The sequence below is a fragment of the Kryptolebias marmoratus genome, linkage group LG16, assembly GCF_001649575.2.
Source record: "Kryptolebias marmoratus isolate JLee-2015 linkage group LG16, ASM164957v2, whole genome shotgun sequence".
NCBI classification, from domain to species: Eukaryota; Metazoa; Chordata; class Actinopteri; order Cyprinodontiformes; family Rivulidae; genus Kryptolebias; species Kryptolebias marmoratus.
The window spans coordinates 29,816,756-29,835,918 of NC_051445.1; the positions used below are offsets into that span (position 1 = coordinate 29,816,756).

At 37.4% G+C, this 19,163-nt stretch overlaps 1 protein-coding gene across 1 annotated transcript in view; it reads right to left on the minus strand.

Annotated features, from left to right (window-relative positions):
- sim1a (SIM bHLH transcription factor 1a) overlaps window positions 1-18,723 on the minus strand; it is a 69,141-nt gene extending 50,418 nt beyond the window's left edge. Inside the window, exons 1-3 of the mRNA XM_037980371.1 lie at window positions 18,609-18,723; window positions 17,996-18,425; window positions 9,968-10,050 (exon numbers count right to left, since the gene is read on the minus strand). Coding sequence (XP_037836299.1) covers window positions 9,968-10,050; window positions 17,996-18,170 — 258 coding nt within the window. The 5' untranslated portion in view covers window positions 18,171-18,425; window positions 18,609-18,723. The remainder of the gene's footprint in view (window positions 1-9,967; window positions 10,051-17,995; window positions 18,426-18,608) is intronic.
- Between the last annotated feature and the right edge of the window lie 440 nt (window positions 18,724-19,163).

Consider the following 19,163-nt stretch of genomic DNA (forward strand, 5'->3'; position numbering starts at 1 on the left):
GTGGCTGGGGAGAGGGAAGTCTGGGTCTCCCTGCTTAGGCTGCTACCCCCGCGACCCGACCCCGGATAAGCGGAAGACAATGGATGGATGTATGGATGTATGGAACTGCCAGGACTAAAACCACACTTGGCATTTGGAACAAAGTACGAACTTCCTTCGGACCACCAAGAGGGTTATCAATATTAACAAGCATTGGACATATTAAATCCTTCACACCCAATTTCTTAGACAAAGATTTTTCTAAATGGGCTGAACAGGGGTTTACATTTCTTTATCAGTTGATCGACAGGAACAACCTTATGTCATTTGAAGAGTTATGTTGGAATTTTCATCTCCAAAAAAGTGATTACTTTAGATATTTACAGCTGTGTTCTTTTTTTGTCAGCACACAGGGACTGGGAAAGAGTACTAAATCCCACACCAATAGAAAACCTACTAATCCATTTCCAGAAAGGGGGTGGGGATAAAAAACTGATAACAAAATTATATAGTATATTTCTGTCAATGAACCTTAACAAACCCACTCGGACAAAACAAAGATGGGAGGCAAAGACGGACAAAATAATTTCTGATGAAACATGGGAGAGAATCTGGACCGAGGCACATCGGGTTACAAACTCAAACACGTGGCGGGAATATAAATGGAAAATTATTAGCAGATATTTCAGAACACCAGATGTAGTTGCTAAGATGGATCCTAATGTACCAAGCTTGTGTTAGAGAAACTGTGGCTCGGCGGTCCCCAATCATACACACATTTTTTGCTCATGCCCTAAACTCCAAAACTTTTGGGATGACGTGTATAGTGCTATAAACCATATCTTTCAGGAAACTATACCAAAAGATGTTACAGTTGCGTATTACACCAGCTGGTATCCAAGAGCGGGCTAAAGTATATCTGCTAAATGTACTCTTTACAGCAGCCCTGAAATGCATTACAATCAGGTGGATGCAATTGGAACCACCTTCCTATGACTCATGGGTTCAAAAAGTGAGGGAATTGTATAAAATGGAAAAGATAACTTACTCATTAAGACTTCAAAAAACTACTTTTAGCCTGCGTTGGGGGCCTGCAGAAGCTCTCTTGATGTAAGTAAGTCCAACAAGTTTGTTCTTAGGCATATGGAGTTTTGCTATTCCTGCCAAAGTGTATCCTTATCTGAGAGCTATATGATGATGAGCCCACAGATGTGACGCTGAGGTCGTAAGATACCATGCTAAGATGTTTATTTTATGGAAAACTTCATATTGTGAACATATATGTTTTGTACCATGTATGGCTTAAGTATGGCTGTGTAATTGCTCTGTTAAAAACAATAAAAGTGTAAGTTCTAAAAAAAACTGTATAAAACAAAGAATTTAGAAAAATAAAAACCATGTTTCAAAAAAACATGTATAGTGGAATTGCACATTTCTAGTTTTATTTATATGTTTATTACATTTGAATAAATACTTTCTAAGTTATTTTAAGTGAAAGTTCAACAATAAGCTGTCGAGGAAAACATCACATTTAAGACAATTCACTTTCTTTATGTGCAATGATTGCGATGTTGATAAAAAAATCATTTTAATGATCCTGATTATAATATTCATCAAAGCAGTGAAGATCATAACTTTTTTCCATAATTTAGCAGCCTAAAAGTTGGTGGGAGGAGCCAGATTGATAAACTCACCTCCAATTATAATTAGACAGTTTAATAATGAGACTGTATACATTAAATTACTTTTAATCCCATCTCTTTTGTGCTGTGATATGCACCAGAATGCACCAAATCACACCAATTTTATTTATTTATTTTTAATCTATTGGAGCATGCCCTTAGACCCCCCTTCCCACCCAACTTCTACCTGAATTTAAAAAGCCCTCTGCTATTTTCTGTATCCACCTCCACAGAAATAAACATTTACTGAGCAAACCCCTTTTGTTCACAATAAATACCTCTAGACCTGGTTAATTGAGTTGTCTCTGACTGACTGAGCGGTCCTCTTTTGGTCAGTACTGATTGGCCAACTGGTTAAATTCTTTTCTATCATTATAGTATGACTGTGATCGTCACATCTGTCTTACCAGCTTCAGACAACTTCTGCTTCTTTCTAAGCAGCTTGGAGGTTTGCAGATGAGCCCCTTTGTGTTGGTGCTGAGAGAGGGGCAGCAGGACAGACTGACTTTGTACGTGACCATGAATGTCTTCAACTCATTTCACTCTCAAAGCAACCAGAATGAAGGCACAGGAGGCAGATGGTGACAGCTACTAATTCTCTCACACACACACACAGTCCATCTAACAGAGCTAAATATTACAAACATTACTACTACTTAAAATAATAGTACAATTATTATTATTATCAATAATAATAATAATAATAATAATAATAATAATAATAATAATAATAATAATAATAATAAAGACTATGCACTTTCTGTATTTTAGGGGACTTTCAAGAAAACCATGTCCTATAGCAGTTAGAGCCACATTGGGTAAAAGAAGATAAACGTTTCTATGCTTTGATATATAATTAGTACATATTCTGTTGAAACATTAAAATGCCAGGCTGGACTTTTAAAGTTTATGTGTGTGGGTGGGTGGGTGCGGGTGGGTGTGTTTTGGGGGTGGGGGGGTATAGCTGTAAAAGAAGTGTAAATACAGTTATCAAATAAATAAATTGTGTTTATTTTCTTCTCAATAAATGTAGCATTATTTTTCATCAGGCTGCGTGTTTTAATTAGACCAGGTCCTGTCCACTTATTAATTCTCTGACATGTTCTTAGACATGAGTTTGGGAGTTAATGATGCTCTCTCTTTATAATCACGTCATGTTATAGTTAGCATAAATAATAAGTAGTTAGTCTACCAGCTACTACAGAGCTAACCAACTTTAGCAGTGTCAGGCAATCATGTCTGTTTGACTAGTTTTCACAAAGCCTCTTATTATACTATGAAAGCCTTGTTTTAATTCACCAAACAAACAAGTAATCACTTCTAGCCAGAACATACACCACCTGATTGGTAAGGAACAGACCCAGTCACTGTCTGTGTTTTTTGGTGTTTTTCTCCTCCTGCTTTAAATTCAAATGTTTACGTTTACATTTTTTACTCAGTAACAGATGAGATTTCAAATGTAACAAACTCCAACACTTGAAATAAAACATAACCAAGTATAAATTTAAAAAAAAAAATACTTTAAAAGTACAAAATACTTAATTACAGTGACACAAGTAAATGCAATTTGCTACTTTCCACGTCTGTCCAAGAGTAAAACAGTACCAAACAAAATCACTTTGTAATTTGCTATCTGACAACATTTGATGTTGATAGAAAAGCAGGTCAGAGAGTGATGTAAAGTGTGAAGTAAAACATACACATTACTGTTCTCAGTAGGCTGGGCTAAAGAGATGCCATATTGACATGTAGAAGTGTTGAAATACAGGACTGTAATCAACCATGTGGCTTTAGATGGAGATCATATGTTCTATGTGTGAGTGTGAGGGATTTACCCCCTCACTAACTGGTGCTGTATTTTTGTACTTTCTGTACGTATTTTTCTTTTGTACTTTCTTTATGTATTTTTTGTTTGTGTTTGGTTTAAACCTGGTTGTTTACTGATTTAACTTTAAGATTTTGTGCTGATCACTCTCCTTCTCTTTGAGATCACCTGGTCATGTGTTGCCATGGAAGCGCGCCCATCAGCAGTGCTGACAAGGACCTGATGTTTTCAGTCAGCCTCACAGGGAAAATCCACACTGGTTGAGAGAGAGGAAGATGTTTTGGATTCTGCCTGGGTTTAGATTCTTTTAGCTTTGGCTTTGAAGTTGTTAAAGTTAGCTGTAATTATGTACATATTTTTCTAGAAATGTTGTTAAGTGTCTATGTGTAGTTTCATATAATAAGTGTAAATGTTCCCACCCCTCTTAATTAGAAGTGGTACAGGCTAAGGATTTAAAAGCTGTGTGGTTTAGAGCAGGGGGAGCTCTCTTTTTTCTTGCTGGTGGTTGAGGAGGGTGAAAACTATGTCCTTTTGCTGTAAAAATGTAAGAACCATGTGTTTGAATAAATATATAAAAAAAGAATCAGAGATCTGCATACTTTTGGACCCTGTCTGATTTTTCTTTTTGATGTGCATTTCTTGCTTCCCCGGCCATTTTTAAACCTGAAAGGTTTTGACTCAACCCTCAAGCCTCACAGTGAGTTACAACCATTTTGAAGTGTAACCATGCCCACATGCTGTGATGAACACTGAAGTTCTTAATAACTTTCAGTGCCCCATGCCAGTCCACGTTTGAAGCCAATACTTCAAAATTTCTACAAAGTTTGTTGAAATGTAAGGGGTAGAAATGGCAAAATTGGCATAAAAAGGATTAATTTGAACCAACATCGCTAACGCCCTGTTTAGTTTTGAACATTAGAACAGAAACATTTCTAGTCCTTGGTGAAAATAATAAGTGTGCTGAATTTCATACTTGTACATAAAAGCAAAAGACTAGCAAAGGGTAGGTTGATTTTTTTTTTGTGTATACACATATATGATCAGTTCTGGTCAAAGACAATTCTTTGACATTCTGATGTGGATCGGATGAAGTATTGCTAAAGATACAGCAACAATTAGTGTCATGGTGACATATTGAAATTCCCTGCCTTGACCACACCCTCTATCAATAAGCCACAGTTTTTCATACCATGTATCGTCACATGTTGTCTGTTATCAATGTAGTTTTAAGTTAATATGGTAAAGCAGATCAGAGAATGACAACCATGAATCAAACATGTAACTTTCTGTTCTTGGTGGGTGGGACTAAAACAAGGCAGGATATTGATATGTAGATGAATTGAGGACTACACTAATATCAAACATTTGCATTTTAGTGCAGATCAGAATTTTGTTGTTAGAGTTATAAGTTTTGTTTTAAATTTGTGTTTTGTGACAAAAAGCCAAAATTTGAGGTCTAGCTACGCCCACATGCTGTGTTGAAAACTGAAGCTTTTGATAACTTTTAATATCCTGTGTCTAAATCGTATATTGATACAGTTTGATGTCAGTGCCTCAAAATCTCTAGGAGGCGTTTGTTCAAACATAATGGCTGCAAATTGTCCAAAAAACTTAAAAATCATGTTTTTAAATCAAATTAGACAATTTCCTGTTTGTTTAAGGATAAGAGTGCTTAAGACTTTTTTGTAGTCTTTGGAGAACCTAACAAGTTTACCAACTTTTATTTTTTTTTGTACATTAAAGTAAAGGAATACAGTAAGGGTTGTTGGAACATTTTTAGGGAGTGCTGTTGAGCCATGTTGCCACACCCACAGAGTCTATGTACATATACTTAGCTTTGGTCAAAGATTACTCCTGAGTATTTTGATACAGATTGGATGAAGCTGAATTTACAAGAGGATTATCAAGATCAAAGTTTGCCCCGTCATCAAGACCTTTGGCAAAAATTCACTTTTTTTTTTTTTTTTTTTTACAAAAATTCATGTCCAACATAGTATGTTATCTGACACAGTTTGAAGTTATCTTCAAGTGCACTATATTGCCAAAAGTATTTGCTCATGTTACGGCCCTTGGCCTCTAGAGGCTGTGTGTCTCTTTGTTTTCTTTCTTTATGCAGATTCAACAGTGGGAGCACTCTCTGCTGATTGACTGCCTGGAAGCTGCAGAGAACCCCTATTGGACTATCAGGAGATGACTGGCCAATTAGATGATGATGAGATCCACCTGCACCCTGTAAAAGGCTCCTGGACTCATTGCTCCAGTGGGACAGCTTTAGGAACAGACTTTGTACAGATGATTCCCCCCACTTTGTTTGCTGCAGCCTCTTGTTGACAGTTGTGGGCTAACTTATTGTATTTTGTACTTCCACCCTTTGGCTCTGCTTTAACAGTTGAGGTACACCTTTGACTCCTGTGCTTCTGACTAAGAAGCTTGTGCTTGGGTGAAGTTTGTTACTGTTTGCTTAGATTGTTTTGAGTTTGAGTTATGATTGCTACTTTGGTTATTTTTGGTTATTTTGTTGTTGGGGTTTCACCTTACTCACTTTGTTTACCAGTAATTTTTGTTAGTCCAAGTTGATTGTTTGTTCAGTTGAAGTATATTCTCTGTCTTGTTTATGGAACCTTTTCTTTGTAATAAATTATTTTACATTTAACTTTCACTCTGGACACTATTTATGTTACCACCCTGATCCCCTAGACCTGGGGTAGTAACAGTTCGTCTACCTTCACTTGTAATTAAACATGAGTGACATCCAATTCTTCTTCCATAAGCTTTAATATGATGTTGGCCCACCCTTTGCAGCTGTCACAGCTTCAGCTCTTCTCGGAAGACTTTCCACAAGGTTTAAGAGTGTGTTTATGGGAATTTTGGACCATTCTTCCAGAAGCTTATTAGTGAGGTCAGAAACTGATGTTGGACAAAAACGCCTGGCTTCACGGTCTCTGCTTTAATTCATTCCAAAGGAGTTCTATTAGGTTGAGGTCAGGACTCTGTGCAACTCTGCAAAATGTTGATGACTTCTATGCAACTTCAACTTCTCAACATGAAACTGCTATAACGGACACATATAACATTTAGTTTTCATGAAAATGTACATTCAATTACTCCTTTAAGATAACCCCCTGTGATCTGCAATTATATGTGGCCTAACACTTTCTGGCGAAGTTGCTGTCAATCCAAATCCCTTCCAATTTATTATAATGCCACTAACAGTTGACTCTGGAATATTTAGTAGCAAGTAAATTTCACAACAGAATTTATTGTATCACATGGCATCCTATCACAATACTAGGCTGGAATTCACTGAGCTCCTGAGAGTGACCAATTCTTTCACAAATGTTTGTAGAAGCAGTCTGCATCTCTAGTTGCTTGTTTTATACACTCGTGGCCATGGAGGTGATTGGAACACCCAAATTCAATGATTTGGAGTGAATACTTTTGGTAATATAGGCCTGGTCCCAATACTTGCACTTCCACCCTTGTTCCAACCTTGTCTCCTTCAAATGTGTTCATGGTGAAGGGTTTGAGTGCTTAGTGTGTCCCAATTCTCCAGAGTGGTCTTTCGCCCCGCCCCAGTTTTTAAACGTAAAGTATTGAAATAATTATTGTTTCACTCTGCTGTACATGTGTGAATACTATCAAACTTTGCTTTGTTCCAAATCTCCAATTTTTGCATTCTTGTAACCTGCGCACACAAACCCTTCTTTGCACTTCGAATGAGTATACGCTTCATAGAGGGGCGTAGGGTGTAGTGCGAGTATTAGGACTGGGCCATAGTGTAGGTCAGAGAACGACATATGAGTAAAACCTCCAACTTCCTGTTCTCTGTGGGTGGGACTAAAACAACGACAGCACATTAACATGTAAACATGTTGAGGACTGGACAGTGATAAAATATGTACATTTTCATGAAAGTCAAATGTTTTATCTGTCTGTCATAGCAGTTTCATTTTTCATGGTGAAAAATCAAACTCAGGTCAAGCCACACCCACACCCTATGACTAAAACTCAAGGTTTTGATAAGTTTTAATTTCTCATGCCTTAATAGTACACTGACCAAGCTTAAAGCCAACCCTCCCAATGCTTTAAAAGGAGTTTGTTCAAAGAACATGAATGTAATACCCCAAAATGGCATCTTTGAATGAAAATGGCTCACTTTCTGTTGAGTTTAGGCGATACTTCCAAAGGTATGGTCCTTAGAGGTATAGGCCACAATTTCAGCCCTCTATGTCCAAGTAAGTCATTGAGCTCCTAAAATAGGTGACAATGTTGAGCAAATTTGCCACACCTATTTTTGAGATGTTTACTGACCTTATTTTTAGCTTAAGTAGGGCACCTCCTAATAGCAAAAATTGGGACGTGTTCCATTTGTTCTCAGCATTAGTCCCATAACTTTGTCAAAAATATAGTTCAGATATAATTACCAAAACATTTAACCATTAGCTGTAGCACAGTCTCAAAGAAAGGCAGTAGAAGAAAAAGCTTGGAGTATTTTATTTTAGTTTTAACATTGTGGTCTTACACCAACAATTGTAAAGCCCCATTTGTTCATGTCCAATGAGGAAAACAGCAGACTGTTTTCTTGTTTGTTCATTTATATTGATGGAAAACTAACAGACTAACACACATTTTCTGCAAAGTTTCTGTGCTGTGAATTTACTGTCAGGACAGCATGAGGCTGATGGAGGAGCAGAGGTTTGTTTTGCTTGATCGTTTACTTTCACCTTTTACATTAATACCTGGGATGCTTTATTTTATTAAAACTTTTTGCTGCTTTAAAAAGAATAATAACACTGAACATTACAAATACAGATCAGTATGTTTCAAACTCATAATTAAAACAGCTAATCAGTGCCGAACCAGTGTGGTAGCATGTAGAATTTAGCTGTCTGCTGCACTCTTTAAAAATACCATGTAGCTTTAAACTTCATAATAAATAACTATCCATCTAACCACTGTGAATGTACTGATATGTTTCTAGTTTTCTGTTGTTTTACTACCTAAAAAACAAAAGTATTGCATAACAAACCTGATGTGAGTGTTTTCTGCTGTTTCTGGGATCTGATGTGTGGATTAGTGTCTGCTTATAGAGCAGGATTGACTACCGACAGTAAATAGAGATTTCACATATTCAGTTTTTTCATGGTGTTTTTTTTATTGCTGAAGCTCCTACATGATAAGAGAGCAGTGTATTTAAAATGTCTTTGTCAGTGATCTCCGGTCATTTTCATAAGTAATCCTCCCAGTAATCAATAATTGCTTAATTTGTCTCTAACAACTGGTTATACACCACAAAGCTTTAAGGTTGCTGTAATTAAACCTTTACTTAAGAAACCTGATCTTGATTCAGGAGTTTTGGCCAATTACAGACCTATATCTAATCTCAAATTCATTTCAAACATTCTTGAGAAAATACTTGCAAATAAATTGTGTGAACATCTGCACAGTAATAATCAGAGGAGTTTCAGTCAGGGTTTAGAGCTCATCATAGCACAGAAACAGCACTTCTGAATGTTACTAATGATATTCTCCTGGCCACAGACAGTGGACTTGTGTTCACTGTGTTCATTTGATACAACTGATCACAACATTCTATTACAGAGGCTTAAACATGATATTGGGGTTACAGGAATGGCTCTAAAATTTATTAAATCATATTTATTTGATAGATTCCAGTTTGTTATTGTTAATAATGAATCTTCTTCATATCCCAATGCTTGGACCAGTACTCTTTACTTTATATATGCTTCCAATAGGTAAAGTTATTAGACAGGGATAAATTTTCATTGGTATGCTGATTATCTGTATCTATTTTCTTTCCTTTCCTGTCCAGGACGAGCAGCCATTTGCTGCTCGTCCCAACGGTGGTTCTGGTTCTGCTGGGGGTTTCTTCCTGTGAAAGGGAGTTTTTCCTTTCCACTGTTGCCAATGTGGTGCTCGGCATGGGAGACTGCGACAAAGTGAAGATTCAATGTAATCTGAGGGCTTTCTTAGATAGATAACGTAATTATCTTTTATAATGTATGTAAATGTTTTGTACAGTGCCCTGAGACCACTTTTGTTGTGAACTGGCACTATATCAATAAACTAAATTGAATTGAATTGAATTAAATGTAGGATCTTAATCCCAGCTAACTGTTGCACTTCGACTGCTAAATGTTATAAAATTTGACTTTTTTTTTAATTCAAAATTTGTATGTTTGTCAATGGCAGGTGCGCTGAACTGGAAAGGAAACTGTAATAAGAAAAAAGTGGGCAGAGTTGCTAAGGTCAATAAGATTTTTGCTTACTTTTATAAGGTTTCCAAAAATTTTAATTTTTAAGTATGTTAAAATCCCCCAAATGGCAATTCATCTGGAAGAAGAAAAAAAAGACAGCGAAGAAGACGGAGAAGAAGACGAAGACAAAAATGAAAAAGAAAAAGAAGAATGATTTAAAGAGGACCTTCACATCTGGTGTGGCGATTGAGCTTAATAATTACCTGTAAGAGGTGGGAGCCTAACTCCTGGCCGACTCCATCTAGAGAGCTGCTGCGACTCACATGACCCCAGGACTCCCCCAGGCCTGGAAAACAAGTTGACACATGAAGGATGATTCCAAAAAATAAAAGAATCCAAAAAGAGTGAGGGTTTATAAATTCTATGGTTTAAATCACACAGAATTTACAGATTTATCCCAGAGAAATCAGGTGGCCTACTATAAATGTTTCTGCTTCTGACCCACAGAATAGCAGCAAGTCCTCAACTTCTGCTGGCTGATAAATGAGCACATAATTACAACATAAAAAGCTTAAACTCATATTATACTATTTTGATTTGTTGTATAATATACACCACTGTGTACTTTACAATCTGATTTCTTGGCGTTCCTTAAGCCTAAGGCAGGGGTCTGCAACACGTGGCTCTTTTCTCCTTCCAGTGGCTCTTTGTAGCTTCAAGCAAAAATGGCATTGAAATACATATTTGTATTCATAACAAGAATTAAAAAGAGGGTTTTAGCAGTTTTCCTGTCCAATTTTATGTAATATGTAAATAAAATGAGATAATGCAATAAGTTTGTTTGTCTTTTAGCCACTCCAAACAAAAAAAATTCAAAAAAACATTGACAAGTCTTTATAATAAGAAGAATAGGAACAACAGAAATTTACAATACAAGCTGAAATAAGTGAAGCGGTTCCTCACAGCACCGCTTGTTTAAAAAGTTCTTGTTATCAAGTCAGCTGAACAGCCAGCCTGTCTGTAAGGAGCTTCCCAACGGAATCAGAGTAGAGAAGCTGTTGAAGGAAACAGTCTTTTCTGCTGTTCATCATGTGAGCTGACAGAGGGAGCTGCACCTCAGCAGACTGAAGAGTAGATTTCAGCTCTGCTTTTTATTTTCAACTACTGTTTGTCGTGGGAGTCGGATTACTATCTGTTCTGTTATCAGCTTGTTGTGAAAACTTCAGTGAGGTAGGCAAAGCTAACAAAACCAATAAAAGACTTCCATCCATCCATCCATTTTCTTTTCCGCTTCTCCATTCCGGGTCGCAGGTGCCTATCCCCAGCAGTCACTGTGCGAGAGGACACTCTGGACAGGTCACAAGTCCATCACAGGGCCACATAGAGACTAACAACCATTCACACCTAGGGACAATTTTAGAGTCATCAATTACCCTAACATGCATGTTTTTAGTCTGTGGGAGGAAGCCAGAGTACCTGGAGTAAACCCATGTGAGCACAGGGAGAACATGCAAACTCCACCCAGAAAGGAAGCGATCCTGCAACATTCTTACTGGGAGGCAACAGCTCTAACCACTACGCTACTGTGCCACCCTATAAAAGACTTCAAAAAGTTAAAATATCAACGCAGTGATAATTTAATTTTCGTTTTACTAAAACAACTAGAAGTGCTGGTTGTGTAGCTGCTCCTCACAGAGGTAACTGTCCTCTGCTCCTAATATATTAGTTGAATATCATAAACAGAAGAAGACAGAGTGTGGCTACAGTAGAAATGAAACATTAACTTAACTGAACAAATTTAACATTAATGAAGAGTTTTGTTTGTTTGTATGTAGAGTTTTGTTTTGTTTTGTTTTTTCAAATATTACTTTGGGCAAAGCTGCTAATTATTTAAACACAGACCTTGAAAAAATCTATAATGTGGTGGACTAATGATTTGAGATGTGCACAAAAAAGGAGCTATAACCTGTCTTAAAAATCTTACATTTTGTAATTATTTCTCTTTTGAGTTTTATTTGTTTGTTTGATTAATAATTTAGAGGAGATTAGTTACAGATTTACAGTGACAGAGAAATAAAGCTCAGTAATTTAGGGATTCTTTTTTAAATGTTCTTTTACTGTAAAATGTTTTTAATCCTTTTTTTTTATTTTTGAACAGAGTTAAATTTTTTATTTAATCAAAAATTGTAAAAAATATTTTGATGAAACAAAAGTATTCAGGGGAATTTGAACATGAAATGATTGTTATACAACAGACATTTCAAACTTCAAACTTGTGTCACTAAACACACTCGATCTGCTGCCTGTTTATAGCCAGCAGATCTAATTGAACTAGAATTTATTTCTCTGTCTGACTAAGAGCAGTTCTTGACGTTTTACCTACTTTACAGGTAAAAAAATATGTTTCTACAACCATTTCCATTAATAATAAGAAAAATAATATTTATTATTAATAATAATAATAATATACTTCCCATCGTGCCGAGCAGCAGTGTGAAAGCTTCCTGTCAGTCTGTCACTCAGCAGTTTAATCATTTTTAATACGGGACACTTAAAGCTCCCCTCCATGAGCCTGAGACTAAGGTGCAGCAGCATCAAACAGAATTGCAATTTTAAATGAATCAGAAATTTAAGTAAATACATTTTGTACTGAGGGAAACACAGCAGAGCAGTGATTAGAACTGTTGTTCCACAGCAAGAAGATCACAGATTGAAAACTCAGCAGCTTTTACATGTGGAGTTTGCATGTTCTCCCAGTGCATGAGTAGATTTCCTCCCACAAACCAAAACCATTCATGTTAGGTTAACCGGTAACTCTAAATTGTCCCTAGGTGTGTGGGGGAGAAAGGTTATTTGTCTCTTTGTGTCCCTGTGATGGACTTGCGACCTGTCCAGGTTGTCCCCCTGCCTCTCACACAGTGACTGCTGGAGATAGAGACCAGCTCCACCACCACACTGCATGGAAAAGCAAATAAAGAAAATAGATGGAAGGATATTTTATATTCTGGTAAATGCAGTTCTTTCAGAGAAATTGGAATTGGAAAGATCATGAAATCTTATCAGCACACAAAACCAGAATCAGTCCAGTTCTACTTCAAAGACTTGTTATGAGTTGTGGTCCTTCAGTCGACTCCTTTTTTATTGTGCACCTTGGTCATGGAATAACTTTCAAACCCAACTAAAGCTTAATGCTTTTAATCTTTTCAGGAGAGTTCAAAGCTCTGATAAAGTTTTCTGCAACTCAAGATTAAACTGGACTTGGTGGTTGTATAATGTTGGATCTGTTTTTTTGGGGGGGGGTTTTTTCAATATTGGAAAGATCAGTTTCATATATATATAGTTGTTAATCTTAATTTTTAGCTTGTAACTCCTGACCGGCCTTCCTTGAAAAGGAGATGGTAATTTTAAGGAACTTACTGGTTAAATTGAATGTAATAAAATAAAAATCGAACACTGCCGGGACAAAGTGGAAAGTATGCAGAGGTCTGCAGCTTTGTGTACTGTAAGGCCCCATGATTTCTAAACTGTGAAAACATGAATGAAATGGCAGAGTTGGGTGTTAAAAATAGAATTTACTGTAAAACGCAGAATATCAAAGAATTTCTTAATATGTGGATTTTTCCTAACAGTCTAAGAGTTTTTCACATTTATTGTTCACAATAAAACAAGTATTTTGGCAGCTGCCGGCTCCTGTAACCTCCTGTCTGTAGCTGCTTGTGACAGAGGGAAGGGAAGCGTGGAGGGGGGCAGGTTACTGAGAGCAAACACAAAAAGGTTCATTGTTGGTGTTTCAACATTTAACACTAAGAACAAAGTTTACAGCAAAACACTAGCCAAACAATATCTATAAACAGGTTTTAGTAAATTTTGTCAGCACAATTACCTGCAACAGCAAGAAAATGGGACAATTGAACAGTCAGATCAAAACAGAGTGGAGTGAGCTAACATCAGCTAACATGAAAACACGTCAGACTTTATTTTAAAGGTAGCCTCTCTCTGGGCTGGGACTGGTGGAGACTAAATATTGTAAGAAAATAGGTGAATTTTCAGCCTCAGTCTCACTGAACTCTGAATGTTTGCAACCAAGTGACCAGCGAGCTGCGCAACCACGTTTTGATCGGCCAGTTTTTGACAATTATGACTTATTTTCACGTTTATGGCTTGTAAATCTGTATTCTTGGCTGTGCACAATATTTTGTTGTTCACCTCCACCCCCACTGTACAGCTTGTTTTGTACCCACCTTGGCAGCTGCCTTCATGTTGTTTAAACAGCTGGAGTAAACTTTAAAAATAAAGAAAGTCAGATCTGCACTTGTTTTAAAATGAATATTATTAAACATCAGTGAGGCTTTCAGACGTGAACATGTTTTTTGTCAGAGGCGAGCTCCTCTGCAGGTGTCAAAATCCAGCTTTGGAGTTCTTGTGTTGGAGACGCCAGCAACGACTCTTCAAGTATTTTGTCACGTAGTTATTTTAAACTTGTTCAAAACTCAAGCGACAAGACTGTGCACCTCAACAACTCATGTGAGGAAACTGAGAATGACTGTAAAAGCTGTAAGCCATTTGGAGACTCCGTCATGAATGGTGTCACAGCCCAGTTAGATACTACCTTAAAAACTTTGTAGTATTTTGTACGGAATAAGATATTCTAGTAAAAAACTAAATTTTAAAAGTGGGGCTCTTAGGCAAAGTGTTGTCTTGGTAAAGCTGAAAGCTGTCCAGAACATAAATATATTTGAATAATTAATAAAATTATTTATTTACTTCCAGTTAATAAATAAAACACACTGTCAGCCAAACAATGTAGTGTCCTCCTCCTCCTCCTCCTCCTCCGCCTCCTCTTCCTCCTCCTCCTCATCATCATCATCATCATCATCTCAGAGTCACATAGTACACAATTATAAAATAGTTCTACACTATATTTTCTGTTCTAACAAAGTATAGTATCATTTTCATTTTATATGTCAAACACAAAAAATTTGTTTCTTCAGTTTCTCATGAAACACACAAGGAACGTTATTTAGATTTTAAGGCCCTTTAAAAAAGGCACTGGATGTTTTGTTGAACTGACAATGTTTTTGCTGTGGTTTTGTTAAAATAGGTAAGATTGATAAGCCTTTTCAAAATAAGTTTCAATAAGAAAACAAATCAAGTTTTTTATTGATTGTTTTTTAATGTAAATATTTTACTATTTATTTGTTAATTTTTTCTTATTCCACCAAACAATAAAACAGAAAATATAAAATTCAAATTTAAACTCATTAAAAATGAAATAGATTTCAGAATTTGTGTTTTGCCAGATGAATTAATACAGAATAAATTTAGGATTCTATTTTTTTAAAACAAGAGTTCCTTAATCAACCCATTTTGAAGAATTTAGTTTGCAGCTTTAATATACTCGTAAAACAAAATCCTACGGGCTCTGTTCTATTCTTATTATTAGTTTTAGTAAAATTGTTGTTGTTCTTCTTCTTCTTAATAATTATACATTTTATTTAAAAATGCCTTTCAGAACACTAAATGTCTTAGTACAAAATCAAGTAATAAATCAGTAGAAGAGGAAAATGAAAAGTTGTGCTCAGTGAGGGGGCAGTTAGTAAACCCGTCTGACAAGAACCAGGCCGAACCGGACCATCTGCAGCAGCTCCGAGGATCATTGAAATGCAGAGCAAACATGCGGCGTGCACAGAACACCGAGCCGCTACACGCACACGCGCACACACGGCTCCCTGCAGCCAGTCTGATGGACTGTAGGTTTGCACAGAAACACAAACAGAATAAAGAAAACCTTGAAGCCCAGAACCTGACCTGACAGAGTACCAGAACCAAACTTATAGAACATCACATCAATCTGACTGATCCAAACGGGCCCGTAACATTCAAACTCCTCTTTTTCAGCCAGCTCTGCTGAATGCTGAAGCAGCTGTGGTTCCCCGCCTTATGGCAGAGTTTGAGCCTGAGAACCGCTCAGTGGGGTTGGAACAATCCGCTCTCAGCTCCCAGTTAGAGGCAGGCTTCTGGCTTTTTACGCTCACTTAGCTCTTGGACATTTTGACTCTAAAAGGTAATCATCTTTAGAGATACACGCAATAAGCACCTTCTGTAAGTTTCATGAAAATTCGTCCTGTGGTTCAGGAGATATGTTGCTTACTGACAGACGCGCACACAAACACTGGCAAAATGATTATCGTCCATCTTCGCGGTAAAAACAAAACAAACAAACAAACAAGCAAAAATAAATAAAAAATAAAAAAACAAGCAAACAAAGTACGCCAAATAATTTCTTTCATTTATTTAACTGTGTGTAGGACAGGTTTGTGGTTCGGGAGACAAAGTAAACAAAGCAGAAGAAAGTGCGGCTCCGTCAGTCTGCGGACCTGCTGATTATCTGGACTCTACAGAACCGGCAGCTGGTTCGGAGCAGAACTCAGGTTCAGAACCGGAAACAGTTCAGCTGGTCCGGAGAGGAGCTTCGTTCAATATTGACATTTGAAAAACTTAACGCACATTTCGTTTTAATGTCGCACTCATCAAAATCACTGCAATCCATCCATCCATCCACCGTGGCGGTAAGGAAAGGCCTAAACTGACTTATTTGTCTTAAATAATAAAACCACATAACGGTATCAGAGCTAAGAAATAAAGAAAATGATGGTTTGACTCAGTTTAAGATAAAAATAATAGTTTGGTTTTAATAAATGCATTAATTTCTGATTTGTCTCTGTGTTTTATTGCTTTATTGATGTTTCTTGTCATTTTTCAACAAGCAACAGCTTTACAGTGGTAATAATTATTAACAGAGCGCTAAAAGATCTAAAAACCAGCCAAGCACAAAGCTTGGCTCAGATTGACGCACAACATAAAAAGAACTTTAGTTTTATAAAATGTAAAAATATTAAGAATTGATTAAAAGTTTCAAGAAAAGCAGTGACTGAGGAGACAAACCATGAGGAGTAAGAGAAATGTGAAGAAAAAATGCACATTTCATCTTATCATTGGCACAATTTTAAAATATCTTTTAACAAGTTAAAATATTCTGTAATCTATATTTTAACATATACAACAAATTCCATATTTTTAAAAACAAATCTCTAAAGTTTTTTTGCGGCATAAACAGCATCAGATTATTAAAATCTGCCTTCAAGTCAGTAAAGAAAAACTGAAATATAAGGAAAACTTTGGGTCACTGCTGCCGTTTCAGACAGGCGTTCTCCACATGAAGCCTGAAGGAAAGAAGAGTTTAAATGTTTAAAACAGCAGAGGTGATTTTGTGGACAGATCAGGGCGGCCAGCATCAGTCCTGATCAAACTGCTTTATAAACAGAGTTCCTGCATTATTTTTACTCAACGTTTATGGAAACAAAGAAGAATTTTGATTTCAATTGCATGATGTTTATTTACCTAAAACACTTATAAATGACCTGACTGTATTATTACACTATAAAAGGTCAACACTGCAGCTCATCCTGAATCAAGTCACAGCTTCACCACTTATTGGTGCTCAGGAACACATTTAGTCTGCTCTGCTGTAAATATGTGAAACTACCAATAACTTGGACATTTGTTACACACAGGCTGTATTTTCCTGCATGTTCTATTAATGATCCGAATGTGTCCGCAGTTGTCAGCCTGAACCGAAGCAGTGTTTTCTTCACCTCCATCCCAGCACAGCCTGCCTCACTGCGACAAGGACTTCCATATGTTTGAGGATCAGACGTACAGATCGCATGGCTCTGCTAATCTGCTGCCCGGGGCCCCAGGGAGAGCCCAAATCACTGCAGTCTGGATCACAGAAGGGGCTTCAGCTATGGCCTCTGTAAGATTTGTTCAAAACGCACACAACCAGAGTGGATGTCCCCTTGTCCTCTCAAACTCATTTAAATAGAAGCATGAAGAGAAATGAGTTGTGATTAATTTTTTTAAAACGTTATGGTCAAAGTAATTTTTACAGTGTTTGGACATTTTTTTGGAATTGATTCTCGATTAGAACAACAACAACAACAAAAGATTAATTATGTACAAAGAAAATCTCACACAAAGAGGCTACTCTGCCATTATCAAGATAGTGACCCTATATTGTGGAATAAGTAAAATAAATTAGCAAACCAGGAGGTTTTTTTTTTATTTTTGTGCGGCCTACAGCTGTGTTCTTATGATGCATTTTTGACTATTTTTGTTTGAATCAGTTAGTAAAATTTGACTGGATTTTATCGGAGCCCTGGGCCCCGGACCCTCTCAGTCGCAAGTAGCTCGCTGTTGAAAGCAGCAGCATTTAGACGCAGCCCTGTTACCTTCGGGAACCACGGCTCTCATCCTCAGGTAGCTCGTTGTCAGCCGGATGATTGAGGCTTTATCCAGCTGGGAGGTGATGGCGGACGGAAGCGGTAAAAGCTTGGCCAGTTCATAAAACTCACTGTTCTCCTTTTCCCGGCGAGTCCGGGCCGCGTTTTTCGACTTCTCCTTCATGCTGAGGCGTCCACTCGGTCGGGTCCGTGTCCGAGTCCCCGGTTCATACAGCCGCGCGCCGTCTCCAACTGTCCCCCGGCCTAAAATCCACAGCTGCCGGCGCGTGGACACCTCTCCATGGAGATGGGAAAGGACACGGCTAATTCCTGGTTCCCTGAGGAGTTTTTACGGGGTTTTGGTACCGGACGACTCACCGAACATGAGGATTCATCACACAGGTGTGGTTAAAATGTGGAGCCGGTGGAATCGGAAATCCTTTGGGAAGAAAAATCAAAACAAACAAAAACAGTTTATATCTGTATTCAAACGTGAGGTAGTGGACTGTCTGCATTCTGGGTTTATAAAAGTGTTGGATAGATAAACTTAATCCAGGCCTACATACACTTGTTTAAATAGTTTACAAAATGTGGCCAGTTGTTTTTTTGTTTTTTTTCTTACCTGGATACAAACAGAGGCGACACGAACGCCTGCTGGACTCATCGGTGTCCACACAGAACCTCCGAAACCCGCCGCATTTCGTTCATCCTGTCATTTTCTGAGCAGCGCATCACAGGCTTCATCCGCCGCATACACGAAGCCCCGCCCACCAAAGCATCACTCTGCTATGATTGGACGAGGACTCGGGCTCTGCGCGTGTCTATTGGCTGTTCTTCAGATAATGTGTCGGTGGCTGGACGGGGATTGGAGGAGGAAATGTTCACCTTTCGCTCAAGACGATGAAGTCAAAACGCTCTTTACTTTGGAAGAAACGGTATGTTGAGCTCCCTTAACATATATTTGAAATTATTTATTTATTAATTCATTATTTATCGAAAAATTAGTCAATATTGAGCCATTTAATAAGTGGCCGAAACTTTTCTTTTTTTGTTACATATTGGACTATAAATCTGTAAAACCTTCAAAGCCTTTAAAGTCACTTGTTTTCTTTTTCTTTTTAAGTCTAAATTAATAAAATAAAATCGTGTGCTTACGGTGTTCAAAAATATGTTAGCG